The following is a 25,714-nucleotide window of genomic DNA, read 5'->3' as shown; positions in this document are numbered from 1 at the left end:
TTGTATATATATAAAGTCTATTAATAATCATAAAATTTTGTCTACTGCCAGGTCAATTCTATTAATTTGCAACTGGGAAAAAATGACGCAATACAGGGTGTATTTCTTGATTGAAGAAATAAGCAATGATACCACAACAAGATATCAAATATTCAGATATTAGGACAGTACTTTAAAACAGTGACGTTTTGAGTTAATTCAAGTAACTTTACTGAAGTTAAATCCATTTATAAACTTTAAATATAATTTAAAGTTTTGCAGACAGAGTGTTCAATTTTCATGTAATTTTGTTGTGATTAATGCTTCCGAGGGATCACACTTTTTCCAGATTTTTTTACTGTATAAACAAAAAAATAAAATATTTGATAAAGCCTTGCAAACAAATCTTTTTAGTACATTTTGTCAAGTTTAAAATCTGTAATAATTTTATGATGACAATTGTAAATGACATACGAGGAGAATGAATCCTGATAACCGCTACTAGTGAAGCTGGAATTACTACTACTGTCCTGATGACCCATTCTAGGGTAACTCTGTGATGGTTTTAGGCCAGCTGATGGGGCAACAAATGGTTTATGATGCCTTGCTGTAGATGTGTCTATACTCCAAGGCTTGCCTTCAGCTAATGTGGAAATCTTTAATATAAAAGGTACACTGTGTAAGTAAGTTTAAGTCTCATCAAGAAATCTATTGTTTTAGATATGTAACAAACTGTTTCATACATTTAAAGAAATTAAGAAAATATGTCAAATTATTTGATATCAGGTATAAGTTAGTATCAAAAGATGTTAATTCATAATGTTAATAATTACATATATAATATTTACACAATCATAATATGAAAAAAACATGTATCAACACACATTCAAAATAGAACAAGCAAATTGTTGTATACGCCTGCTGTGTGATAGAAATCACATACTTTGAAGTTTTTAAGTAATCTGAGGTACACAATAGGAGCAAAAATGAATCTGGTATCCCTACTAATTATGATAGTCATACACACTAACTGTAATTGATGATGATAATGAGTATCATTACAAGTTAAGTTTGGCTGACAATGGTAATTTACCTTAAAAAGTAAGGAACAGAACTAAATGATAGTAATAAGCATCATTTGCTTACTAACATATTCTTGTTGAGTTTCATTTAAATGTAATCAACCATTTGTAAAATATGGCTTAAAATGGCAATTTTCCTTTGAAAATGCACTTCTTCAAGAAACAAAGGGTCATTATCTAAAAAAGCTTTGGTTGATTTTGATGACACTTTGTGATTCCCATCTCCTCTATTATACAAATCCCAGAAAATTGGTCTCACAGATTCCAGACAATGCAATTTCTATATCTCCCTACAAACTCTATTGGCAGGGGATAATTTCTGGATAAAATAAAGATGAGTGGATGACTAAAACCAAATAATCTAAAAAAAAAATCTTGACAATCATGTATGTTTTTATTACCTTATCTTTATAGAGAGCAGCAGCTCTGGAGTTGTATTTTTCTTGCAGTGACATGTTGGGTTTATAATCAGGCTGAGATTCAAAGAACTCCTTGGCTTTTCTGTTTCCACCAGCTTTCATTTTTTCAAGTTCTATATCTTTCCATTTGTCCATACTCACAGATCGTACAAAACTGAAATGTATGTTTACTGTAGTTTTATTTATTTTTAAAATGAGTATTTCAGACTAACATATTTAAGATTTAAGCTTCAGAAACATATTAATGAATAAGCAATCAAAGAAAAATCTGTTCACAAATATGTATGCCACAACTGATATAATACTATAACTCTTTGTAACATAGTTTCATGGAAATTTTAAAAACAGTAAATGAGTGCCTTAGTATTATACTTTATAGTCATTCTAAAAATGTACTTTTTTTTTTTAATATGAAGACGAGAAAAAATAATATATTCTGTCCACTTAATTGACTATTTTATTAAGAATATGTTTCATCTAAAGTTAAACGTATTATAAATGCCATGACTAAATATAGTCAGATACAGCAGCGGTGAATTGTTAATTTACCATACTATTGTCACAATACAGATTAGGCAGAGAACATTTCAATACCTGAGATGAACGCCAAGACCTCTATGTTTACCAGAACACTCGAGGCAAATCCATACACCATATGTTACACTAACCCACTGGGGATTGTGACCACCACACTCAAAACAATTCTGAAAAAAGAATAAAACAACCTGCATTTTACATTTTCATTTCAAATTACTTTTATGCCTAACTGAACTGAATCTGTTTTATACTTATATTTCTTTTATTTGCTAAATTCATAAGATTTTAAGAAGCACACCCCGTCCCATCACCCTTTTGCACATCGCCCATTATCGTGTGTGCCCTGCCCTTTTTCAGGCTAGATACAGCATTATCATTGTTTATCATTCTTAAAATCACTAGAACATACCGATCATTCTAAATTATATATGATGATATTTGTTACACATGTACATAACAATGCCCAATTTATCTTCAGATTGTGAAAAAAAAGTTTTGTATGTCACAGATTGAAATTATATGGTAATGGCAGCCGTGGCTTTCCATAGTTTTGTTTAAGCGGAAACATCGTGCACGCGCGTTTTTATTCGGTTTCGTTTAGGTTTTTTATCGTATAAGTTTAACTTCCGGTATTGAATCGGTGAAAATCGACAATTTCCGTCAATGATGTATCATTGTCGATCTCACCCGTGCAATATTTGTGAACACTGGTCACTCTTTCTTTCCTTGTAATCTTATCCAATTGTTTGTGTTTGTGTTTACTGTATCCGATTAATATGGTGCAGTTTAGAGACTATTTCATTGGTTCTTTTCTCTGATAGTTTTTACTTCTGCGCACTGTTTGCTTTTCCTCGTCCCGCTCAACTATCTTTACAGTCATCATCTTAGGAGTCAGACATGACGTTAAAAACTTTAACTTTGTTTATTATTATGTATCATACATTATTATCATTTACTTATTTTCTATATATATTATTGAACCTCTGGATATACAGTTCTTATATATCAAGATCGCTCTACGGTGGTATTACTGATTCAAAGTATTTTAGATCCATTAAAGATATAATTAATTGTCATGTGTGTGTGTATGTATTCCTTCTCGTATATTCGGACACGTCAGTCCAAGTTTGTGTATTATTAGTCAGAATTTAGTCTAGCAATTCAATCATTGTATTCTATTACATTTGTTTTTCTTAATTGTTACTCTCTATAACTGTACTCTTTTTATTATGGATGTTTTATTAGGAAGGATTTGAAAGGATCCAGGAATAGATATGCGTGGCAGTAGTGGTTTTTTGGAATGTAGGTATGCGATGGAAGAGTAGTGTTAATGTGTTTAAATCTGATGCATCAGTGTATTTTTTTAAGTCTAGCTAGCTAGCAAATTCATTTGGAGGATTTTCGCGCGAAAGGAGGAATTTTATCATCTTGACGGATAACGCGTTCCATAGACGTTTGTTAATTTTACAACGTGTAGAATTTACGAGGAGCCGGGATGAGTCACCACCATGGAATGAGGAAAGGACAGTTAGCAGAACTTTTTTATTTTTGAATACCAATTTAACGGGTAACTCCTGTTAAATTACCCTGTAAATATTTTTGTTTTGTAAATTATTGGATTTTATATCATTGTGTATAGTGTGAATATTGAGGTATGTGTATTTTTTGTGTTGACATGTAAAACGTAAATTTTTCATATATTTTCGCGAGATATTTTTTTCAGTAATTACTTGATCAGATATATTTTGACCAGTTAGCAACATTTTACAGTAGATATTATTGAGATGATTAGGTGACATATTTGTATTTTGATCAGTTTTGTTTTCACACAGCGTCATAGGTATTTTTCTAGGAACACAGTATTTTTTTTCTTGAAAACTTAGGGTGTTGATTTATTGACTTATTATCCCTTTCTTGGTCTGAATTATTCTTGCCCAACTATCGAGCACTCTTTTTGCCTATCTTTGCACACATTCTTTGCACTACCCGTAGATGTATGAGTGAGAAGAGGAGCTATGTGAGGTTAGTATTGTGATGTCTTTTGTGTTTTAGGTAAATTTATACCAGTGTTCAATACATAACTTTCGTGACAGTTTCGCGTTAGATTACATAAATAATTATTGAGTCGGATTAAACAGTATTTGTATATTTTATAATCTATGGACTGAAACGCTGCCACCCCTTATATTGTATTATCCTGACGGTTAAGTAGTTTTGTCATTGTAGTCAGCCCGTTTAAGGTTTTAATTAAGAAGTAAATTCAGCAATTTTTCAACTATTGGTGTAAAACATTTTATTACTCGTGTGTTGAGATACTAAACATTTGCGGATTATCGTTATAGTTTATACATACAGTATTTTTATTTGGTGATAACACCAAGTAACAGCTGTGTGTTGTGTACTGTTAGTTGGTGAGCACACCAGGTAACACTGTACTTTTATTTTGTGTTGAAGCTGATATTCGGTTTATTTTGAAGAGGTCATTTTGATTTTGTATGCAGAAGCCAGAGGTGTACGGTGTACAGAGGTATTAGTTGTTTAAACAGGAATTTGCATATTATATTTGTGTTGTATTTTTATTTCAGTTGTTTCAGAGGACACAGTTTTGGGTCAGTGTTGTGAGATATTGTGATTATATGTATATGTGATTAAAATTGTGATTATATGTATATGTGATTAAAATTTCAGGGTTTATAGGCTATTTTGAGAAATTCCCTATAGTCTGTATGCTTTGATGGTGGCCAGGTCAATTTGAATTTATTTATCACATTATTTGAAATTTCAGTTAGCAGCTGTACCCGTGGTTTGGTTTTGTGTTTATATATTGTGTTCTATTTTCAGTGTTTACATTTGTAGGGTTTTACTATGGCTACAGGTGGAAAACTTACAGAGAAAATTAAGAGTTTTATTTCAGGTGCAGACAAACCAGACAGTGATCCTTTAACTGATATGCAAATTTCTCAAGTTTTAGAAGCTTTGAAGAAGTCTGGTGATTATGTGGTTCTTACTAAAGATGAGTATAATGTTTTGAAAGGTCCAGGTCCTACCAGTACACCTATTGTTAAAACTTCATTTCAGAATCCTTTTGATGCTTCTGCATTACAGATGCCAAAAGTTGATGTAAAATTACCATTCTTTTCAGGTGAAGTGCCTCCTTTGAAAGGGGATGTAACTTATGATGTTTGGAGATATGAGACTAAATGTCTCTTATCAGATTCTTCATTAACAGAAAATATTTGTTTACAGGTTATTCGTAAATCATTACGTGGGTCAGCCAGACAGGTTCTTATACCTTTGGGAGAAAAGGCAACTTTATCTGATATTTTAAATAAACTTGATACTTTGTTTGGAAATGTTTCAACAAATGAATCTGTCATGCAATCTTTTTATAGTGAATGTCAGAAGCCCTCAGAGAATGTGACTTCATATGGTTGTAGATTAGAAACTTTATTGCAGGTTGCAGTTGAAAGAGGCCATGTCAGCCACTCATCTAGAAATGATATGTTAAGATCTAAATTTTGGACAGGTCTTCATGATGAAAAGCTCAAATTATTAACAAGTCACAAGTATGATGCTATTTCAGATTATAACAGGTTATTGCGAGAAGTTAGAGCTGCAGAACAAGAACTTTCAACATCAGACAAATTAACAAAAGTTCAATGTCAACCTATTTCAGATTCTAGGGATAAAATGGTTGAAGATCTTTCGAAGAAAATGGACACTTTGATGACCAAGATGCAGTCTCTTGAAAAAGACATCAAAGACAGCAAGAAGCAAGATTCATCAAATAATACTAATTCTTTTTCAGGTCATAATAGACAATCTTTTTCAGGAAATAGAGGAAATTTTTCAGGTTATAGAAGAAATTATTCAGGATATAATAGAACTTCTTTTGCAGGTTACAACAGAGGAAACTTTAGAGGTAGAGGTCAACAACAGAACAGAAATTATGGTCATCAACAGAATGTTAATGTTAAGTCAAATAATTCTGACAATTCTTCTTTTAACAGGTCTGACAACACTAAAACTGTTGACCCAAAAGTTTAGACTCCTCTGTGGTGGGGCACACTGAGGAAGTCAGCTGCAACAAGAGCTCCAAATCTATTTTATCTGATAGGTTGGTTGGTGAGGCTAATGAGGGCACAGCAAGAATTTGTGGTGTAGACACCAAAGTATTAGTTGATACAGGTTCAATGGTTACTTTGATTTCAGAGTCTTTTTACAACAGTTTGGAACCAAAACCTGAATTATTAGATATTTCAGATTTTAAATTAGATATTGTAGGTGCCAGTGGTAGTAAGATCCCATACAAAGGTTATATTGAGGGTGATGTTTTTATTCCTGATATTTTAGAAAATTGTGTTTTTATTCCTATTTTAGTTGTTCCTGATACAGAGTACCGACAGTCAGTACCTGGTGTTATTGGTACCAATGTTTTACGTTTTTGTAGTGTTGATGAAAATGTTTCTTCAACAGATCCTTTTAAAATAGCTGTAGATGCTATGAAATGTGTCAATTCTATTTCAGTGAAATCTACAAGCAAAACACCAATTGTTGTTCAGCCTTTTCAGGTTACCACTATTTCAGGTTTAGTGAGGAAAAAAGATGGTGTTTGTACTGCTATTACTGAAGCAATTGAGAAACCTCAACTTTCAGGTTTAAATATATGTCCAAGAGTTGTTTCCCTTGATAATGCTGGGACTACATCTAGGATTCCTGTCAGAGTTTGTAATATGACAGCCAAGGTTATTAAAATCAAACCTAATTCTGTATTTTGTTCTCTTTCAGAAGTTAAGGTTATGGATTCATGGAAACCTGAAGTATCAGATCCAAAACCTGAAACAAATTCTAATAAATCTTTTCAAGTTTTACAGGATTTAGGTGTTAAGGTCAACAAAGAAAACCTCACTGATGAGCAATTTTTGAGATTGCAGCAAGTTATTGGCAAATGGGAGCATATATTTTCAAAATCTTCAACTGATATTGGTAAAACTGATTTAATCAAACACCATATTACTCTTACAGATGACAAACCATTCAAGTTACCATATCGCAGAATCCCACCTGCTATGTATGAAGAAGTAAGGCAACATTTGAAGGAAATGGTAGAATGTGGTGCTATAACAGAAAGCCAGTCACCTTATTGTAGTAATGTTGTTTTAGTTAGAAAAAAAGATAATTCTTTGCGTTTTTGTATTGATTTCAGACAGCTGAACAAGCGTACTGTCAAAGACTCATACACATTACCTAGAGTTGATGATTTATTGGATTCTTTAGTTGATACAAAATATTATTCAAAATTAGATTTACGCAGTGGTTATTACCAGGTGGAAATTGCTGAAGAAGATCGAGAAAAGACAGCTTTTAGTGTAGGTCCTTTAGGTTTTTATGAATGTAAAAGAATGGGATTTGGTCTTACCAATGCTCCCAGTACTTTTCAGCGGTTGATGGAAAACTGTATGGGGGAGTTAAACCTTAAAGAATGTTTGATATTTTTAGATGATGTCCTTATTTTTTCCAGAACTTTTGAAGAACATATTTCCCGTTTGGAAGCAGTTTTCGAGCGTTTGGAAAAACATGGTTTAAAGCTGAAACCGTCTAAGTGTGAATTTTTTAGTACACGTGTTACTTATCTTGGTTATGATATTTCAGCAGAAGGCATTCATACTGATCCTTCTAAAACAGAACCTTTGAAAACATGGCCTGTTCCTCATAATGTTAAAACATTAAGAACTTTTCTTGGATTTTCAGGATATTACAGACGTTTTGTTCCTGATTATGCTAAAATTGTTAAACCTTTGAATGATCTTCTTGTAGGACATCCAACTAATAAGGCTTCTAAGAAGAGTAAGAAGACCAAAACTCCATGGATATGGGGAGATGCTCAACAAACAGCTTTTGATAGTATTATTGATAAACTATCCAAACCCCCTGTTTTAGCATATGCTGATTTTACCAAACCTTTTATTGTTAATTGTGATGCCTCGACAGAAGGTCTTGGCGCAGTTTTATATCAGGAGCAAGATGGACTAGAGCGTGTCATATGTTATGCCAGCAGAGGTTTACGTGCTAGCGAAAGGAATTATCCGGCACATAAGTTAGAGTTTTTATGTCTTAAGTGGGCCATAACTGACAAATTCCATGATTATTTGTATGGAAATTCTTTTTTAGTCAGGACAGACAACAACCCCTTGACATATGTAACCACCTCGGCCAAGCTGGATGCTGCAGGTCATCGCTGGTTAGCAGCTTTAAGTAACTTTGATTTTAAAATTGTTTACAGGTGTGGAAAATCAAATGCTGATGCTGATGGCTTAAGCAGACGACCTAGAAATCCTGCAAAGGAAACTGTTTTATTATCAGATGTTATTAAGGCAATGTGTAATTCAGCTTTATTGAAATCTGATGTACTTCCTTTAGCAGAAAGTGTTGTTGTTTCAGGTGATAGTGACCTTGAACTTAACCCTGAACCTATTATTGATTTTACAGATTTTTCAAGTGTTGATTTTTCACAGGAACAGCAAAAAGATCCTGATATTGCTAGATTTTATCATATTTTAAACAATAATGTTATTTTAAACCAACAGGAAATTAAACAAGAGTCAAAGGCAGTACAATTTTATATTAGACATAAGTCTTCTCTTTTTATACAGGAGAAAGTCCTTTTTAGAAAAGTAGAAATAGATGGTAATGAAATTTTTCAGTTAGTGTTACCAGTTCATTTTAGAGGTATTGCCTTGACAGGTTTACATGATGAGGTTGGTCATCAAGGGCGTGATAGGACCTTATGGCTTGTTAAGCAGAGGTTTTTTTTGGCCCCATATGGAACAAGATGTCCTTGAAAGGATTCGAACCTGTCCGAATCGCATAAGGAGAAAGGCGCCAACTAAACCTTCTGCCCATATGGTACCTATACAGACTTCTTATCCTATGGAGATTGTCTGTATTGATTATCTATCATTAGAGAAATCTAGTGGTGGATATGAAAATATCCTAGTTATTACTGATCATTTTACTAGGTACGCCCAGGCCATACCGACCAGAAACCAAACAGCCCACACAACAGCAAGAGTGTTGTTCGAGAACTTCTTCTGTCACTACTCTTTTCCTGCAAGACTGCACAGTGATCAGGGCCGTAACTTTGAAAGTAAGGTTATACAGGAGCTGTGTAGGATTGCAGGGGTGGAGAAGTCTCGAACAACACCCTACCACGCTATGGGTAATGGACGAACCGAGCGTTTTAACTCGACGTTACTCGGTATGCTTGGTACTCTGGACTCGGAGGGTAAGAGCAATTGGAAGGACTTTGTCAAGCCTCTTGTTCATGCCTATAATGCAACCAAACATGAGTCTACTGGCTACTCTCCGCATTATTTGATGTTCGGTTGGCACCCACGCCTAGCCATTGATGCATTCTTGGGCATCGAGCATCAACAGAAGTCGAAGTCCAGAGAGTCCTATGTTGACAAGTTGAAGAAGAGGATGGAGTTTGCATACAAGACTGCCCAAGAAACCTCCATCAAACAAGGACAGAGACACAAGACCTACTATGATGCTAAGGTTCACACTCTACATTAGATGTTGGTGATAGAGTCCTCATCAGGAACGTTACCCCTAAAGGCAAGTTAGACGACAAGTGGGAGAAGGAACCTTACATCATAGTAGGCATCCCCAATGAAGACATACCAGTCTACAAGCTGAAGAAGGAAGCTGGCAAGGGAAAAGAGAAGACCCTACATAGAAACCTCCTTCTTCCTCTGATGTCTATACCGTACACTTACGATGAGACACAGAGTGAAAAGCAGGTTTCTAAGCCAAAAGCCAGACCAGACAGAAGGGAACAGACTACAGGAGTTGTACCAGAGCAAGAGTCAGACTCAGACTGCAGCACAGGAAGTGAAACTCCTAGATACATCCCTCCACATAGAAGACCAGCATCCAAGCCTCGTGTACTAAGACCGGTGCAGCCAACCAACAATACACATGTTGTTTGTGAGGATCAGTTGTCATCTACTGGTGGAGAGATGTCATCATTTTCACAGAATTTAGGGTCTCAACATGTTTCTCCAAATTTACATTTTAGAGATAATTTTCCTGTTGATAACCTATATTCTATTTTTTCAGGTGGAAACCAATTTAGTAGTTCCCATAATAATGCTATTTTATCAAATAGTAATTTAAATACTAATGTTTCTAATAGTAACAATTTTTCTCTTGTTACAGATGACCCCAGTATTGTTCGAAGGTCATCAAGGGTTAGAAAACCACCAGATAGGTATGGTGAGTGGGTTAGACCCATCACAGCAAATGTTGATTTTCAAAATCATGACATTTTGTATCCTCAATCTTTTGCAGATCAGGGGAGAATGTCACATAATAGATATGACTTTTGATTTTCCATATAAATTATTGAAATATTGTATTTCAGTTTTGATTTATATGTGTTTTGTTTACTGAACTTAATTTCTGTGTTTTACATTACAGAATAGGTATAAAGTTTCAGTTTAAACGTGAAATCTTTATCAGAAATCATTATTATTTCTGTGTGTGCAATTTACATTTCAGATTTTCGAGAGAGAACAAGTAAATGAAATATGTATATTGTATTTCGAAATGTTTAAGGAAATGCCTTTGTTTTAATTATTCATATTGAATGCATTTCTTTTTGATATCTTATCTGAATTTTGTGTCTGAAAATGTTACATTTATCTTTTCAGAAAATATGGTGCAGTACCTTTAATGTTGACAAATTTAGTGTTGTACCTTTAACATGCTAAATGTCAATATGTGCCTTTAATGTACCATTACTCTTGGAGTCATGTTATTCTTATATATCTATTTCAGTATACATTAATTAGATAGAGTATGTTTTTAAATGTGTTTTATTATAGGTTGATGCAAATTGGAAAATGATTGTTGATATTTTAATTTTCAGCAGATGTATTATTTTCGCAATTGTTTATTGATTAGAAACTTTTCAGATGTTCAGAATCTTAACTACAGTAATTGTTTTGGAAAATTTTGCCTTAAAATTTAAAATTCATTTCAGTTAAATTATTAAATAAATATTGCTGAAATTTACTTGAATTTACTTAAATAGGTTAGGTAGTATTAATTTAAATGTATTTTAACTTGTTGATAGATTCTGTAAATTAATTAATGTAGGAAAATGTCAGGAGCCATTTTCTCCTACCAGGGGAGAATGTCACAGATTGAAATTATATGGTAATGGCAGCCGTGGCTTTCCATAGTTTTGTTTAAGCGGAAACATCGTGCACGCGCGTTTTTATTCGGTTTCGTTTAGGTTTTATCGTATAAGTTTAACTTCCGGTATTGAATCGGTGAAAATCGACAATTTCCGTCAATGATGTACATTGTCGATCTCACCCGTGCAATATCGTGAACACTGGTCACTCTTTCTTTCTTGTAACTTATCCAATTGTTGTGTTTGTTATGTATGATTCTATGTGAGAGAGATATCCATTGGTTCTTTTAAATAGTTTTTACTTCTGCGCACTGTTTGCTTTTCCTGTCCCGCTCACTCTTTACAGTCATCTCTTACGAGTCAGACATAGTAAAAACTTAACATTTATATAGATATACATTTACTTTACCTATTTCAATTTATATTGAAATAGTTTAATTACAGACGCTGTGGTAAGAATAGTATTAATATTAGAATATTAATTGTATTTCTTATGTATTTTCTTATTCCGCGTCGATTGTGTATATATTGTTATTTCATTGTATTTTGTTTTTCTATGTATTGTATTTGTAAGATGTATAATTATTTTATTATATTTTTAGACCATTTTTATTTGGAGTCATTAAAAACATCGAACCTACGCCCAGAGTTTTGTTTCTGTTCCACCGGAAATATTTGACCCTGTGACATAAGATATACATTTGTAAAATCAATTGATAACTACAAATTAAACACTTCTTCTACTGTACTAGACTTGAAATTACTGAGTGATTCCATTCCGAAGGTACAAATTTGGACATGTAAATACTATGTTTGTATCTCGCTCAATTTTGTTAACTGTTTTTTATGTGTGTTCATACATTTTAAGAAAAGGATTAAAGAGAAAGTTTAACATTCCTGTGAACTATCCTTTTTCCAGATCACTTAGTCTATATTCTTTTATTAAGTATGGATATCAAATAAATTCTAGTTACATAAAAATTAAAATTCTATAGTACACATACACTTGATAGAATTTTAAATTAGAAATATAACTTATTATAAAGTTATTTTCATCATCAAGGCAGTGTGGTAAGATTCTTCTCATTTCATTCATTTCCTTGAAATAATTCTTATTGCGCAATTGTTATGTTGTACTTTTAATTAACTTAAAATTATTATAATTAAGTATTTATGTTTTAGACTTTTTCTTTATATACTTCTATTAAATTGATGAACCTTCTCTGAGAGTTAGTTATTCTACCCCGTGACATTGGTGGCCAGTGTGGAGGTCTAGTATATGTGAAAATGAAAAGGAGCATTTTTCACAATTTAGGCATACCCTCAATACGACAATAGCAGTTGTAAATGTGCTATGTGCTTGTAAATTTGCTATGTGTTTATTATTTTGCTTAGTTTTAATTTATGTAAAACGCTTAGACTACATGTTTTGTTTGTTTGCTTTGCTTTTGTGCATCCCTTTTTAGTTAGCTATGATGCTTTGATTATATGTTGTGTTTCAATTTTCCTTAAACCCTATATTTTATGCTAGTTGAATCTTTGTTGTATGATTTGTATGCTTTGTTCATATCAAAACTCCTTATTCCCCATTCCATTAGGCTGTGCATGCAACTTAATTTTAGTTAACTTTGTTTGTTACCCTGTATGTGCTTTATCTTGTTTCTTTTTTATCCTGTATTAGTTCTATCATAAATTTTTATGCACTTTTATAAGTAAGTTTTATTTATCTATTTATTTATTTTTTAGGAAACCTTCAATTACGTATTTATAAATTGTAGATGTTAACTTATAACTATTACTATTTTATTAATTTTTTATATTTTATTATTATTTTTATTTATTTCACATTGCTATATGTATCATACTTAAATTTCTAGACTACAGTCATTTATTACTTTTAGAAACTGTTATTACCTTTAATACAATATGTACTGTGCATGTCATCAATCTATGCCTTAATTTACCATCTTATTGTAAAGTTCTTCTTAACCTTGATACTCTTATTTCATGCTTAAAGCTGCTAATAGTTTAATATGTTTTTATTTTCAGAACTGTTATATGTTAGTAAATATGTTTTATGCCTTTTTATTACATGCTTTGCGGTGGTTTATAGAAATATATCAGTGATATAAAACTGGTAATTTCACTGTTTGAAACAGTGAAATTACCACTTTGATAATTTCACTGTTTTGAATTTAAGCCCCTTACGTTGTTTCAGTGAAATATCAGCGTGCACAGTACTGGGTACCAACTTAATGACGTGACGTCGTAAATGACGTCACGTTGTATTATTATTTGCCGCGCATTTCATTCAGTATTAGGTTTAATGTCTTTTTAAAACGTTTCTTTGCATGTAATAAAAAGAAAATTTGTTTAGTTTAGTGTAAGATTGAAATATATTTCACCTTGTGAACACCAAAAGTTCATATTTCACTCGTGGCTGCGCCACTCGTGAAATATACCTTTTGGTGCTCACTCGGTGAAATATATTCCGATCTTACACTGAACTAAACAAATATCCTCTATATTATTGTCGGTAAATAGCTTATTAGCTAATGTTTCTTGTAATATGTAAACCGACTTAAAATAAAGTTTCTTGTATCTTGTTGTATCTTGTATATTATATTGTTTCATATTGGGTACAGTATAGTAATGTTCATAGTGAACTTCAACCGGTTTATAAATTAGGCCTCTGAAGTGGGGATCTAAATTAATCAAGGGTTTTGACAATAAGTTTTCTATTTTAATATGTGTGTAACATTTATAAAATTGAAAACAATATAATATTGAATTCAGAATTGTAATGGATCTATAAACATTTGAACTGTATTATGTCTCAACTTAATTCGTTATGACACTGACTGACATATAATATACTTACACTATTGCCATCTTTAATTTTCAAATCTTTTAACACACGTCGTGTTCTTGGGCTGGCCATTTTGCTATTTAAATTCAACAAAATTCAATCCTTTTTTGCTGAGGTGTCACCTGTCAAATCGAAATCATCGCATCCACATATTCGAATTAATATTTTGAATGTTTTCTGCAAAACTGATACTCATATTATTAAATCAAGTTAATTTTACATTAAGAAAGAGTTTCAACTTGGATTGTGAGGAATGACTAAAATGAATACCCGTATATTGTTTTTAATTCGAAAAAATACACATCAATATTTTCAAAACGGTATGCCTAAAATACGAAAGTAAGATTTTTGACGAAAGTGAGCGAAAGTGAGCGAAAGTGACTTTTAAAATAGTAATTATAACATTTTAATAGACTTTTAAAACAAACTTGCAGTTTGTAGACGTATATTATTAGAAAAATAATTATATTTATTAACAGAAATAATCATAATGATGATTTAATCGCTACTAATTTGCATAATTTCTATACTGCAGTACACAAGTTCTTATATCTTCCTTTCGTTCACATTGAAAAATACGAAAGTGACTTATAAAATATTAAATATTCTGTTTAATTGAAATTTTTACTAAAATTACAATTTGTAGATGTATATTATCAGAACTAGATGATACCTATTTTTTAAAATAATCATTATGATGATTTAATCGCTATTTATTTGCATTATTTTTAGACACAAGTTCAGATATCTTCCTTCGCTCAGATTGAAAAAATACGAAAGTGACTTCAAAATATCGAATATAGCGATTAATTTGAATCTATATAATTATAAAAGATTGTAGACGTATAGTTTTGGAATTTGATCGATAATATCTATTTTTAAAAATTATCATTATGATGATTTAATCGCCATTTATTTGCATAATTTCTATACACAAGTTCAGAAATCTTCCTTTCGCTCACATTGAAAAATACTAAAGTGACATATAAAATATTAAATATACTGGTTAAGTTGATTTTTTACTAAAATTTCTCTAAGCAGACGTATACTATCAGAAATTGATAATATTCATTTTCAAAAACAATCATTATATATGATGATTTAATTGCTATTTATTTGTATAATTTCTATACACAACTACATAGATCTTCCTTTCGCTCACATTGAAAAATACGAAAGTGACTTATAAAACATTCAATATACCGTTTATTTTGAATTTATATTAATACAACAGTTTGTAGACACATAGTTTCAGAAATGAATAAAAAATACTTAAAAATCATTATGAGGTTTTAATATTCATGCATTTTCATTATTTCTATATAGCAATTTCAGAGATCTTACTTTCGCTCACTTTCGTATTTTCAATGTTAAGGAGAAGAAGCGAAAGTGATTTTAAAAATATCAAATATAGCGTTTTAATTGCACTTAATATTAATAATGCAGTTTGTAGACATATATTATCAAAACTAGTATCTTTAATCAATATGATTTGATCTTCATTTATTAGCATAATATTTATACACAAGCTCAGACATTGATCTTCCTTTCGCTTACTGTGAGCCTGACGAAAGTGACTTACAGAATATCAAATATAGCGTTGAAATAGGATTTCATGATAATATTGCAGTTTGTAGACGTATCTTATAAGCTATAGTAACTATCATTTTTATAAAACTTAATATGTTAAGATGAAAAATGAAATTTATTATGTAAACTATAATTGTCAAAAACATGAATTAAACAATTTATGCGTTAGGGCTCCGATTTACAGTTCTCAATTTCTTACATCGTCTTTTTCGGGCAGTTTTTAATTTTTGATTAACGATGGTGTTACCTAACATTTAATATTCTGTTTATATATCATATTGTAATTATACTGTTTGATTCTAATCTAACAGTAATAGGTCTTGAATGTGTTTCTCATTATTATAATGTCTCTTGAAATTCTTAAATGGAATGGTCTTATGTAGGTTTTATGTGAATAGTTGTATATATGTTTGAAAATGCATGTATACGAATGAGACAAAATAAAGTATGAATATGTTTACATGCAAACACGTGTTGTCATATCATTTTCGCACCCACTTTAATTTAAAGTACACACGACGGTGACCGCATGACGCTTTAATCCCACTAAAGTATTATTATAATCCAATCATAGGTATGTAACTGATGACACTTGCCCGGTTGTTTATTGAGTGGACAATTGAATTAACCTTTCTTCTGCACCACCATAGATATCTTGCACGGATTAAAGTGGCAGTTATTATGCTCATCCAGGTGTAGATGAGCAATGTACATGTTAATTTGAAAAATAATTTGGAATTTCCCATCATTATGTTAAAATGATATTTCACTATGAAAAAAGGAAATAAGTAATCTACGATATTTTCTATAAATATCGTACTATATATATCGGTAAAGTTCAATCTTTTTATAAGTTAGGATTTTTTTTATATTTTGTGCTAGTCATTTCATCATCAATTATAGGTCAATCACCATGAAAACATGAATAATAATGAAAATGACTCATTTATTTTTTTATTAAAAAAACATTAATATCGTGAATATTGACATTGACTTTCATCCGATTAAGTCACTTTCGTATTGTTCAATGTAGGCAAAAGTAAGATATCAGAACAGGTATACAGCAATTATGAAAATACATGGATATTAAATCATCATAATGATTATTTTTTTTAATATATTTTATTCATTTCTGAAAACATGCGTCTTTCAGCGCTATATTTGACATTTTTGAAGTCACTTTCGTATTTTTCAATGTGAGGGAAAGGAAGATCTGTTAACTTGTGTAATGCAAATAAAGGGCGGTTAAATCATCATAATGATTATTTTTAAAAATAAATATAATTGACTTCTGATATTGTACGTCTACAAATTAATTGCAATTTTAGTAATACATTCAATTTAAACAGTATATTTGATATTTTGTAAGCCACTTTCGTATTTTTCAATGCGAGCAAAAGGAAGATCTCTGTATATAACTTGTGTATATAGATTATGCAAAATAAATGGCGATTTAATCATCATAATGATTATCTTTGAAAGTAAATATTATCATTTTCTGATATTATACTTCCACTTTGTGCAATAATAGTAAAAATAATTTCAATTTAAATGGTATATTTTATATTTTATAAGTCACTTTCGTATTTTTCAATGTAAGCGAAAGGAAGATATAAGAATTTGTGTATATAAATTATGCAAATAAAAACCGAATAAATCATCATTATGATTATTTTTCATAATAAATATAAGTAATTTCTAATAATATACGTCTACAAACTGCAATTTTATTGTAAAAGTCTATTAAAACGTTACAATTAATATTTTAAAAGTCACTTTCGCTCACTTTCGCTCACTTTCGTCAAAAATCTCACTTTCGTATTTTAGGCAAACCCTTTTCAAAATGGCGTCTTATGAAATAAAATTATTTTATTCAAAGAGAAAATCATCAGTTTACATGTTGACAGTCATTTTTTAAACGATTATTCAACAACATTTAAAGTAAAATGGTGAAAGACAAAATCGTTGAAACGCTTAAAGCGTATAAACTTGGTAATAAATGAAAAAAACTACATTTTAATCGTAATGTCACTAGTTTTCGCGATATAATTTTAAATTTGGGAAAGCTAGGTCAAATACTCCTAGTCCAATTACCAAAGACATACAAGAGAAGAAATTCGAATAATGCTTTTAATGCCAGAAACTTCATGAAAATAAAATTATATTTTTCTTAGGTTTATTCACTGGAAGTCAATTTCAGTTAGATTGCTTTATGTCAAAAAATGCAAAAATTAGCTAGCTATTTTATCTTGGCTCTTTTTTACGAGTTGATTTGGGTAATAAAAAGTTGATTTCTATAAAGTAATATATATTGTGACATATCTACTTGTTTTAGCGTAATAAATAATATTATTGTCAGTGCGTTTTTAGTAATTTAGGTTTAACATATATGACATAAAACTACAGATCCTATTTTATTGGCATGTTTCTGAAAATAATCACATCTCTACCAAATGGTATTTTCGAACACAAAATGGAGTCTTCGCTTGTGGAATGGATATTTGCTAAATATTACAGGCCTAGACATTAACTTTTGAATCAGGTTGTCCTGTCGGGCAAGTAGTTTTTAAAACTACTTGCCCGTGACCTAAGACTTACTTGTCCTGACCTAAAAATGGTAAAAATGTATAAATCAGAAAAACAAACAAGCTCATAAATATTTTTTGTATTTAGTAGTTTTTCTAAAACATCGGTTCATCTGTTTATTCAATGTGAATATACTACGGTCATGTACATTTGTTGATATAGGAAACGGAAGGAAAAATATGAGCATGCGCCGCGGTAAGGAAATTCCCCGTTCAATCATCAAGTCAACAGCCATAAACGAGTCTTCGTTTACTAAGTTCATAATGTTGTTATATTAGATTAAACAATAAATCATTTTTAATGCAAAAACTTTATTTAACAATTATATTTAAAGATCAATATGATTATCTACATATTTTCAATGATATCTTTACATGCAAACATCAAAATTTAAACAACAGCATAACCCGGGATTTACCTTGTACAAAATTAGATATTTAGTCTATTATTAGAACAGAGAATTACCTTACCGCGGCGCATGCTCATATTTTTGCTTCCGTTTCCTATATCAATAAATGTACATGACCGTAGTATATTCACATTATTGATAATAATTCATGGTGTATTTTTGTTTTAAAGATGTTTATAAATGAAAAGATGTTATTTCTATTCATTTTGTACATGCATTTTGTCAATGATGCTTTTTATTTTCACTTGCCCTGTCGGACAAGTGCTTTTCAAAATAACTTGCCCGGACCAAACTTTTAGTTGTCCCGGGCAGTCGGACAACCGTTAATGTCGAGCCCTGTATTATGGTTTAACTGACAGATTACAGGGCTCAAGCTAGGTTCAAAATTTAGGGAGAAGTCACTTCTCCCTCCAGCTGCTTTAGGGAGAAGTGGGGAGACTTTAGGGAGAAGTGAGGAGATTCATTTATCGATGTTTGTTGTATGTTATCGCAATTATGTTGACTCACTGTACATATCTTATTAAATGAATTGGATTTGTGTTACAACAGAATATTCAATTTTAATTTAAAAGTAGTTTGAAACAAGTAATAAGAATGAGTATCATGTAATGCAACCATTGCATTAAATGAAGATAAAAAAGCCATAGTTGATTCCTATCATGGATCATATCATGGGTGGATTAACAGTTATTCCCTTCTGATTTCCTATTAAAAAGCTTGCACCGGACATTATATTCATATTCACTTATGTTGTAAAGAAAATGAAAGTAGATAACGAAAGAAACGATCTTTAATTTAACTTCATTTGTAATAAATACAGTGTAATACGCCGTCAATTTGATCAAATTTAACTCGTCGACAAAAAGGTTATCATAACTTTCATTAAAAATTACCGTTACAGTTATATGTCGGGCGGTCCTCTTAATTCTAGTGAAAATTTAATTGACGTTTGATCCGTCCATCATAAATAATTGTTACGGGTAGTTGTATGTTAGCGATTTAATGATTGGTTTAATAATGTCACCTCGATTAAAACGTGAATTACGATTGGTTTCTCGCACGTATCGGTAATCTCGCCGTGGGCGGAGTCTAATTGTTCCTCGAGTGTCTGTTAATTAGACTTTTATGACATGTTGGTAAACAAACGGATTAATGACATTTCGCGTTGATTGAGATGCATGACAGTCCCTTTTTCCGGCGGCGAGGGTAAACAAAGCAAACACACTCAACATGTTATTCACAGTTATTGTTATTGTTGGTAATTTTCAATAATGGATCAATAAAATCGGGCGACTTCATCTTCGCTTTCATGTAGGATGTCGGCGAAGTCAGACAGAATTCGGCAACTATTTCGCCCGAATCGCCCACTAGCTCGAGCCCTGGGTTAATATGAAAGTAGGCAAAACCTATGAACATGGAAGTCAAATTACAAAAAAAAATTCATTTTTAGCTCACCTGTCACAAAGTGACAGGGTGAGCTTTTGTGATCGCTTTTCGTCCGTCGTCCGTCCGTAAACTTTTGCTTTAAATGACATCTCCTCATAAACCACTGAGCCAATTTCATCCAAACTTCACAGGAATGTTCCTTTGGTGGTCACCTTTAAAAATTGTTCAAAGAATTTAATTCCATGCAGAACTCTGGTTGCCATGGCAACCAATAGAAAAAAACTTTAAATATCTTCTTTTAAAAAACCATAAGAGCTAGAGCTTAGATATTTGGCATGAAACATCTTCTAGTGAGTGTCTACCAAGTTTGTTCAAATAAAAGCCCTGGGGTCAAAATTGGCCCCGCCCCAGGGGGTCATTGATTTTCCCTATATGCATATAGTAAAAACTTAAAAAATCTTCTTTTAAAGAACCTTAAGAGCTAGAGCTTAGATATTTGGCATGAAACATCTTCTAGTGCATGTCTACCAAGTTTGTTCAAATAAAAGCCCTGGGGTCAAAATTGGCCCCGACCCAGGGGGTCATTGATTTTCCCTATATGCATATAGTAAAAACTTAAAAAATCTTCTTTTAAAGAACCCAAAGAGCTATAGCTAAGATATTAAGCATGAAACATCTTCTAGTGAGTGTCTACCAAGTTTGTTCAAATTAAAGCCCTGGGGTCAAAATTGGCCCCGCCCCGGGGGTCATTGATTTTCCCTATATGCATATAGTAAAAACTTAAAAAATCTTCTTTTAAAGAACCATAAGAGCTAGAGCTTAGATATTTAGCATGAAACATCTTCTAGTGAATGTCTACCAAGTCTGTTCAAATAAAAGCCCTGGGGTCAAAATTGACACCGCCCCAGGGGGTCATAGATTTTCCCTATATGCATATAGTAAAAACTTAAAAAAATTTCTTTTAAAGAACCCAAATAGCTAGAGCTAAGATATTAAGCATGAAACATCTTCTAGTGAGTGTCTACCAAGTTTGTTCAAATTAAAGCCCTGGGGTCAAAATTGGCCCCGCCCCGGGGGTCATTGATTTTCCCTATACGCATATGGTAAAAACTTAAAATCTTCTTTTAAAGAACTCAAAGAGCTAGAGCTTAGATATTTAGCATGAAACATCTTCTAGTCAATGTCTACCAAGTTTGTTCAAATAAAAGCCCTGGGGTCAAAATTGACCCTGCCCCAGGGGGTCATAGATTTTCCCTATATGCATATAGTAAAAAGTTAAAAAATCTTCTTTTAAAGAACCCAAAGAGCTAGAGCTAAGATATTTAGCATGAAACATCTTCTAATGAGTGTCTACCAAGTTTGTTCAAATAAAAGCTCTGGGGTGAAAATTGGCCCCGCCCCAGGGGGTCATTGATTTTCCCTATATGCATATAGTAAAAACTTAAAAAATCTTCTTTTAAAGAACTCAAAGAGCTAGAGCTAAGATATTTAGCATGAAACATGTTCTAATGGGTGTCTACCAAGTATGTTCAAACAAAAGCCCTGGGGTCAAAACTGGCCCCGCCCGGGGGGGGGGGGTCATTGATTTTCCTTATATGTGTATAGCAAAAACTTAAAAATCTTCTTTGGAAAAACCCAAATAGCTAGAGTTTAGATATTAAGCATGAATCATCTTTAAGTAAATATCTACAAAGTTTGTTAAAATAAACGCCCGGGGGTCAAAACTGGCCCTGCCCCAGGGGTGACATTGTTTTTAACTATATGTGTATAGTAAAAACTTTGAAAATCTTCTTTTAAAAAAGCCAATGAGCTAGAACTTAGATGTTTAGCATGAAACATCTTCTTATGGGTGTCTACCAAGTCTGTTCAAATAAACAAATAAAAGCCCTTGGGTAAAAATTGGCCCGGGGGTGGGGGGCCTATATACAGGTGAGCAACCTCAGGGCCATCATGGCCCTCTTGTTTATTTCATATTCAGTTTTAAAAGTGTCATTCAGTATTTTATGCACTGCTTCCATTTACACTAGTCTCCAGTGCACTTCTGACTTCATCTTGGATGGGAACCATAATAGGACGGAACCAGACTATGCTTCTGTGTTTGATCAGAACAACTGGGCTAATATGACATTAGGTGCTTCCTATGGCATGGAAAGCTTTAATGATTTAATATGAAGCATAACATGTTCAGTTTACATTTAAACCAGATCTTTCATGCAAGTGTTTGTATTGTAAAACAGAAACAAATAAATTTGTGGTGTTCAACCTGTCATCAGAGGTCTCCGAATATTTCTGGAAATCTCTAAACTCCTCACAGTGATTTCATTGCCTACGCTCACTGAAGCGAAGCAAAGGGGGACCACTGCGTTAATAAATGGGGACCACTGCGTTAGAGTTGGAAAATCCCATTTGCCATTTTTATTAATCTCTAATGATAGTATTAATCTCTAATGACAGTTGTTGTTTTAACTTTATCTTTAACTTGCTGGTTCATCAAAATTGATATGTAAAAAAACTGGTTACATTTACTATTGTTACAATAGTTCTTATCATTAATAAGTTTATTTATTTTCTGATTTTGTACATATTTTTTTACCGGAAGTGTTATTTGACACAGAAGACCAGCACATCTTCTAGCAATAGTCTGAATTATATAGACTCTCAAAAGTACCCTGATATCTATATTTAGCTCAAAAGGATTTCAAAATGGCGACAAGGATTTCAATATGTACACTAAGGATTTTTCTCAAACTTTTTAGATATATATTTTTATTGATTTTAAAGTGATATCAATTTTATTTATTCACGCCATACATTTATCTAAGAGCGCTACAGCCCTCCCGGGGCCTGCAGCACTGCTCAAGCTTTCAGAATATTATTGTTGACCCTTTACCTCATATAGACGTGTTTTGATTGCTTTTAGTGTAGTGTTTCAGGTATGAATAGGGTATACTGCATTTGGATATTTTTTTGAAAACATTTGAGTGTTTTTGGATATTTCTTGCTGCCTTGCCTGTGCAGATGGTTTAAAATGGCTGTTGTGTTGTCCATCAACATGAATTTATAATCATAGTGTTTGGTGAATTTTGATCCTTTCTCATACAGCACCAAGATCACCATGCAATTTGTTGAGGAACTTCAAACATCATGAAAATGCTGTACATTATTTATATTATCCTGGTTGAACTCTCCATGTAGTTGTTTTGTTTGATGTTTCAGCTCATCAAGTGCTTTGTGTCAAAGCTTTCAATTTTCATGGGAAATCACTCATAGTAAGTTTACCAGTTTTTCCTTCAAACTTGCTTTAATGTTTGAATTTGAATAATATTATTATACATGCATACAGAGTCAATATTGAATATTTAATTTTGTTACAAATTCAAAAAAGATTAAAATACTTTATATAATACATTTTTTTAAAGAATTTAGATTTAAATTAATAGCATGATCATTATAAGTTCATTAATGATTTTGCTTATCTTATTTATTCATGTACCTATCTCTTGTTAATATATTCATACATTGAAGTCTTTGTTTAAAACAATAAATATTTTAACTTGTAATTTAACTGTTATTGTAGGGTTATGTTGAACTGACAATATATCCACTTCGTGCTGATTTAAAGAGGATCAAAATCAACAGTAAACAGTGCCGTATCCTTTCTGATTATAATTATATAGTAGAAAATGTGGGTTTTAGTAATGGTTTAAAATGTACATGTGAAAGTTGGAACTAAATCAACTAATATTTACAGATTGTTGTTTTTTTTTTCAAATTATCATGACATTACTTACTTTACAGGGTATAAAGCTATATCTAATGAAATATTTTTATAGTATTCATTAACAGTAAAGATATATTGTTTCAATAAAGTCATGGTTGATTTTCAATAGTTGCAATAGTGAACATGAATAGTTTATGTTATCTGAATAAAATGTTGTTGAACAAAATATTATGCTGTTATTGGAAGTACCGTTTTTACCTGTTTAGCAACAATGTCATTTATACATGACAAAGACATAGATTATCTATGTCTCTGTACATGATAAGCTGTAAACTTAATAAGGAAATCTACAAATACATGTATATTTCTTTCATTTTTGAATTATCCTTTTTCCAACAGTAACTTTGTAAACAACAGACAGCAGATAATAAAGATATATGCACTTTACATGTATGATGACTACAGTGATAAAGACCTACAATGATATAGTATTTTTTAAAGATTCAGATAATATTGCATATGATATGAATATTGTACATTATTGACCTTGACAGTATACAGGGATATATAGAGTATTAGTTAATGATACATGGGAGTCACAGTTCTGGTATAATGATCCTACCCTAGAGGCTGTACAAGATGAAGAAAAGGCCAGACAGTATGTATATTACCATTATTTGCAAGATTGAAAAAAAATAACGCAAATAACCTACCCATACATCTGTGTCAAACTGTCAATAGCTTAATATCCCTCCAATATTTGATTGAACCCATCATGGTATTGCTTTAAAATTGAACTGTTATACTTGATGACCTTCAACTCAACTTATTGGCCAGAAAACCAGACTGTTTTGACAAAATGATGAAATTTAGAGGTGCTTATTTTCACTGTTGCAAAGCTGATGTAAAGCTACAAATGGTTAAAAATAACAACAAAAAAATCAATTGGTAACAGGTTATTTTTATTTTTTATATGAGAAGAATATGAAAAGAGACTTTCGTGTTTTGGTTTTAAAAGTTTTGATGTCACTTCACTAGTTAAAGTATATATTGACTATGGTAAAGAATATTATATCTCAGGACAAGATTTAACATTTAAGGTGTAGTTTGGAAGCATATGAGAAGTGTTATAATGCTGCTGTAAAGTCAACTAACCCTGATCTTGGTAATGGTGAAGTTACAATACGTATACCACAGGAATGCTTACCTCTTATTGCTGGTATGTTAACACAATTATAACTTTTTTGTTTTTCTCAAAATCATATTGTTATTTTGTCATTACTTACAGAGATAGAGAAACAAGAAGTCTTTTTGATTATAATATGTAATTTTCATTGTAATATGCTGTTTTATATCAAAACTTTATCAGTTGGTATTTTATTTCTGAATAATGTATAATGGTGTACATATATTATATCTATAATGGCATTCTGTTAAATATTCCATGCTTTAAATATCAAAATTTAATCTGTTCAAGCTTAGCGCAAGCAAACATAATTATACAAGATATAGATATTCTATACATAATATTGAACAATCATGCATACCTCTATAAATGAATTTGAATCATACAGAGATGAGGCCATTCAGGATAAATATAGAATTTTCCCTGGAGCAGCCAGAAGGTGGTTTACATTTTGTTTTACCAAATATAGATGGTACACTAGCAGAGAGAGGGGCTCATTGTTTTACATATAGACATGAAAATAGTTCAAGGTATACATGTTCTTACATTAGTGTAACATAATTATTCTTTAACTGATTTGTTTTGTAGCCATTTAATGTATTTTATGGAGGAATGGCATAGAAAGAAATTGTATTCTTCTTGTAAAAATAATTTGTACCATAGAATTGAAATGAGTTATTTAAAGTCTACGCTAGTATTTCTGAAAAATATACTTTTCGGAAACAAACCAGAACAATCTTTTTAA

At 31.7% G+C, this 25,714-nt stretch overlaps 2 protein-coding genes across 3 annotated transcripts in view; one reads left to right on the top strand and one right to left on the bottom strand.

Moving 5' to 3' along the window:
* The window catches only part of LOC132735456 (ADP-ribosylation factor GTPase-activating protein 1-like), a 46,239-nt gene extending 31,979 nt beyond the window's left edge, over positions 1–14,260 (bottom strand). For both annotated transcript variants that reach the window (XM_060722413.1, XM_060722414.1), the window contains exons 1-4: positions 14,104–14,260; positions 2,075–2,184; positions 1,463–1,634; positions 454–635 (exon numbers count right to left, since the gene is read on the bottom strand). In XM_060722413.1, the coding sequence (XP_060578396.1) occupies positions 454–635; positions 1,463–1,634; positions 2,075–2,184; positions 14,104–14,163 (524 nt within the window). In that variant the 5' untranslated portion in view covers positions 14,164–14,260. The remainder of the gene's footprint in view (positions 1–453; positions 636–1,462; positions 1,635–2,074; positions 2,185–14,103) is intronic.
* A 3,262-nt stretch (positions 14,261–17,522) lies between these two features.
* The window catches only part of LOC132735452 (transcription initiation factor TFIID subunit 2-like), a 37,777-nt gene continuing 29,585 nt past the window's right edge, over positions 17,523–25,714 (top strand). The window contains exons 1-6 of the mRNA XM_060722403.1: positions 17,523–17,673; positions 23,279–23,331; positions 23,640–23,712; positions 24,345–24,441; positions 24,884–25,002; positions 25,358–25,499. Coding sequence (XP_060578386.1) covers positions 17,628–17,673; positions 23,279–23,331; positions 23,640–23,712; positions 24,345–24,441; positions 24,884–25,002; positions 25,358–25,499 — 530 coding nt within the window. The 5' untranslated portion in view covers positions 17,523–17,627. The remainder of the gene's footprint in view (positions 17,674–23,278; positions 23,332–23,639; positions 23,713–24,344; positions 24,442–24,883; positions 25,003–25,357; positions 25,500–25,714) is intronic.

This window comes from Ruditapes philippinarum, unplaced genomic scaffold (assembly GCF_026571515.1).
Source record: "Ruditapes philippinarum isolate M1 unplaced genomic scaffold, ASM2657151v2 ctg808_1_1_1_1, whole genome shotgun sequence".
NCBI lineage: Eukaryota > Metazoa > Mollusca > Bivalvia > Venerida > Veneridae > Ruditapes > Ruditapes philippinarum.
This window is presented reverse-complemented; position numbering and strand designations above follow the sequence as displayed.